This window comes from Buceros rhinoceros, unplaced genomic scaffold, assembly GCF_000710305.1.
Source record: "Buceros rhinoceros silvestris isolate BGI_N320 unplaced genomic scaffold, ASM71030v1 scaffold25018, whole genome shotgun sequence".
NCBI lineage: Eukaryota > Metazoa > Chordata > Aves > Bucerotiformes > Bucerotidae > Buceros > Buceros rhinoceros.
In genome coordinates, this window is record NW_010425564.1 from 9,494 (window position 1) to 12,644 (window position 3,151).

The following is a 3,151-nucleotide window of genomic DNA, read 5'->3' on the forward strand; positions in this document are numbered from 1 at the left end:
CCCTGAAGGGATGGTCCTGAGATGGGGTGAAGAATTACTCCTCTGAGAGAGCAGAGGGGACCTGCAGCACATGCCTGTGGCAGCAGCAGCAGCACAGCCAGGCTGGACATCAAACCTCTGGGACAGGCTGACCTGTCCCCAGATACTCCTGTGGCTGAAGCTCTGGGCACTGGTAATTCAGGAGCGAGAAGAGGCTGACAAGTCCTAGCATGCCCAAAGAGGCTGGTCCCTCCAGGGCTGTCAGGAGAGTGGATTCAGCCCTGCAGCAGGATGTTTTCCCTCCCTGACTGTATTACCCAGATGTGCTTCTGGTCATCACCCTCCAGAGCAGCACAGAGTAGAGAGTGCCTTCCCCACCCCTCCCATGCCCGGACCCCTCGACATCCTTCTGTGCTCCAGCAGATGCTGACCGTGTGGGTGATGCTGATCTGCCTGGCTGGAGGGCAGCTTGCCAGAAGTGCCAAAATCTGTGCAATCCCGGGCATCCCAGGGTTACCAGGAGAGCCTGGCAGCAGTGGCAAAGACGGGGAGAACGGCCTAAAGGGAGAGCAAGGTAAGGAGAAAGCAGCAGGTGGGGAAAACATCATCTTGTGAACACCAAGAGAAGGAAAAGGCAGTGCCAGTCCCATGGCCCTGGGAAAGCAATCCATCTTCCCCCAGTCCCTTTGGGGTGTTAGCAGGAGGGGGTGATGCTAAGGGACAGAAGGGAGGGAACAGACCAGAGCACCCCAAGGAACCTGGGGAGAGACCCAAGGGTGCATGAGAGCAAAAGGTGTCACACCTGCCAGGCGGGCAAGGGTCTCCGTTGACCTTCACCGCAGGGCAGGTACCAGCAGTTTCCTTCCCAGTGCCCTCTCTGCAGACCTGTGGGGCTCTGCTATGACCACAACAACTCTTCCTCTTGTTTTCTAGGTCCCCCTGGACAGGTGGTCTATGAAGGAGACATGGGGGAGAAGGGAGACCCAGGAGAGCCGGGGTATCCTGGGAAGATCGGTCCCAGGGGCCTCCCAGGTTCAGGGGGATCACCAGGTCCCATGGGACCGCCTGGCCCTCCAGGGGACGCTGGTGACTACAGGATCACAGTCAAATCTGGCTTCTCTGCTGCCAGGACCATCAGCTACTACCCACGCCGGGAGCAGCCCATCCGTTTTGACAAGATCATCATCAATGAGCAGGGCCACTATGAGAACCGGTATGGCCGCTTCACCTGCCAGGTCCCCGGCATCTACTACTTCACCTACCACGTCACCTCCAGAGGCAACCTGTGCCTCAAGATAAAAAAGGGACGGGGTGGCAGCAAAGGTGAGAGCGTGGTGACCTTCTGTGACTATGTGCACAGCAGCTACCAGATCACCACGGGGGGAGTGGTCCTCCAGGTGGCAGCAAATGAGTCCGTCTGGCTGGAGCCGACAGAGAAGAACTCCCTAGTGGGGATGGAAGGGTCCGACAGCATCTTCTCCGGCTTCCTCATCTTCCCCGACTTTTAGCCTGCTGAAGATTTCTTTCTGCAGCCCTTCTCCTGCTGCTGGCTGGCCCCTGCGGGGCTGAGGTCTCCCCTGGAAATGACGCTGCACTCCAGCTTTGGTGCCCTAAGCATGGTGCTGTTGGTCTCGCACATTAAATTACAACTCCTTCTGCTGCTCGTTCCTTCCTGCCTAGGATTTAACCCCTTCCCCTCAAATAATGCCAAGGTGCAGGAGGCTCAGATACCCCTGGCTGCAACCGAGGCTCGTTAGCGTATCCTTGCTGCTGAGCAGAGCCAGGCGGTTCCTGCAGTTCCTGATGCAGACCGCTCTGAGCATCTCCTTCCAAAGCCTGGCCCAGGGTTAGGAGAACATGGGGAGGAAGGCTTGTCTCTAGCAGGGCATGGGCCACACAACAAAGTGGGAAAATTTGGGCAGCTGGGTACCGGTGATAGGTGAGGAGATGCAAGATGTCGTGCTGTACTGGAGATGCTGAGGCTGGTAAGATCTGGGTATACCACCAACCTCTCTGTGACTTCGTTTTGGGGGTGGTGGTGAAAATAATGTTTCCAGAAGTCTGTCGAAACTTGTGACAAGATGAACCGGGTCTACATGGGGAAGTCAGAGCTCAATGCTCTGATAGGAGAGGTATGGGACACGTGGCTGTCCCTTGGTGCAGCTGGTGGGCTCCAGAGCAGCCCCACGGCCCCAGCAGAGGACCAACACGTGCAAGTCCCAGAGCACAGCCGAGCCCTCCCAGAGATGTCCTTATTGACAGCAGAGCTGATGACCCAAGGACCTCCAGATGAATAAGACATGAGGTCCCCAAGGGTGTCCCTGTCACTGGGGCAGGGGACAATCCAGCATTGTACCTGGGCAGGCCGGTGGCCTGCGGCCCCCAGCCCAGCCATGGCAGCTCTGGGGTGTGAAGCCCATGGGGTGCACATGGGGCACTCAGGACGTGGAAGAGGAGAATTTTTGTGGGGGTCTAGATGTGATGCTGAGGGACACGGTTTAGGGCCCCTGGCAGTGCAGGGGGAACAGCTGGACTCGATGATCTCAAAGGTCGCTTCCAACCAGATGATTTTGTGTCTGGGATTTGAAAGGGGCTGAATGAAGGAGGGGATGATAAAGGGTCTTGGGGTGGGTGGGATACGGACTGGCTTTCACGGAGCATCGCTACTGAGCTCTCGGAGTCTGCCTGTGGGTCCAGGGCCCCCCAGCTCTGGGCTGCAGGGGTCTCCCTGCCCCAGGACAGTGGCAGTGACAGACACTGGTGTGGCCAGCTTGAAGGCTCCAGCGTCCGTCCGGGCTGGTTTGCCGGCAGGTGGCACTGGAGGCTGGCTCAGCCCTCACCTCCACTGGGACCATCCCCGTCCCACGGGCTGGGAGAGCAGCGATGGGGCAGAGGAGGGTCTCAGCCCTGCCTCACGGCCCTTTGTCCTCCCCGCTTCGTCCTTCCCCCAGCAAAACCCCTGGCTTCTGTCCCCAGGGGTGCAGCCAGCCTATGTCCCCAGACCTCCACCTCCTAGCAGAACGCCGGGGGCAGAGATGTTCGGAGCTGCAGCCCAAAGCTCTCCCTGTGCGGCAGCACTGGGCTGCTTTTAAATTGCAGCTGTCGTGTCACTTCGCAGCTGGAGAGGCAGGAGCCCCCCAAAACTGGGGGCAGCAGGGCAGGCGGAGGGCTG

The 3,151-nt window shown here is 58.9% G+C and overlaps 1 protein-coding gene across 1 annotated transcript in view; it reads left to right on the plus strand.

The window, feature by feature from the left end:
* C1QB (complement component 1, q subcomponent, B chain) overlaps window positions 1-1,487 on the plus strand; it is a 2,386-nt gene extending 899 nt beyond the window's left edge. The window contains exons 2-3 of the mRNA XM_010141201.1: window positions 403-553; window positions 913-1,487. Coding sequence (XP_010139503.1) covers window positions 403-553; window positions 913-1,487 — 726 coding nt within the window. The remainder of the gene's footprint in view (window positions 1-402; window positions 554-912) is intronic.
* The last annotated feature ends 1,664 nt before the right edge of the window (window positions 1,488-3,151 follow it).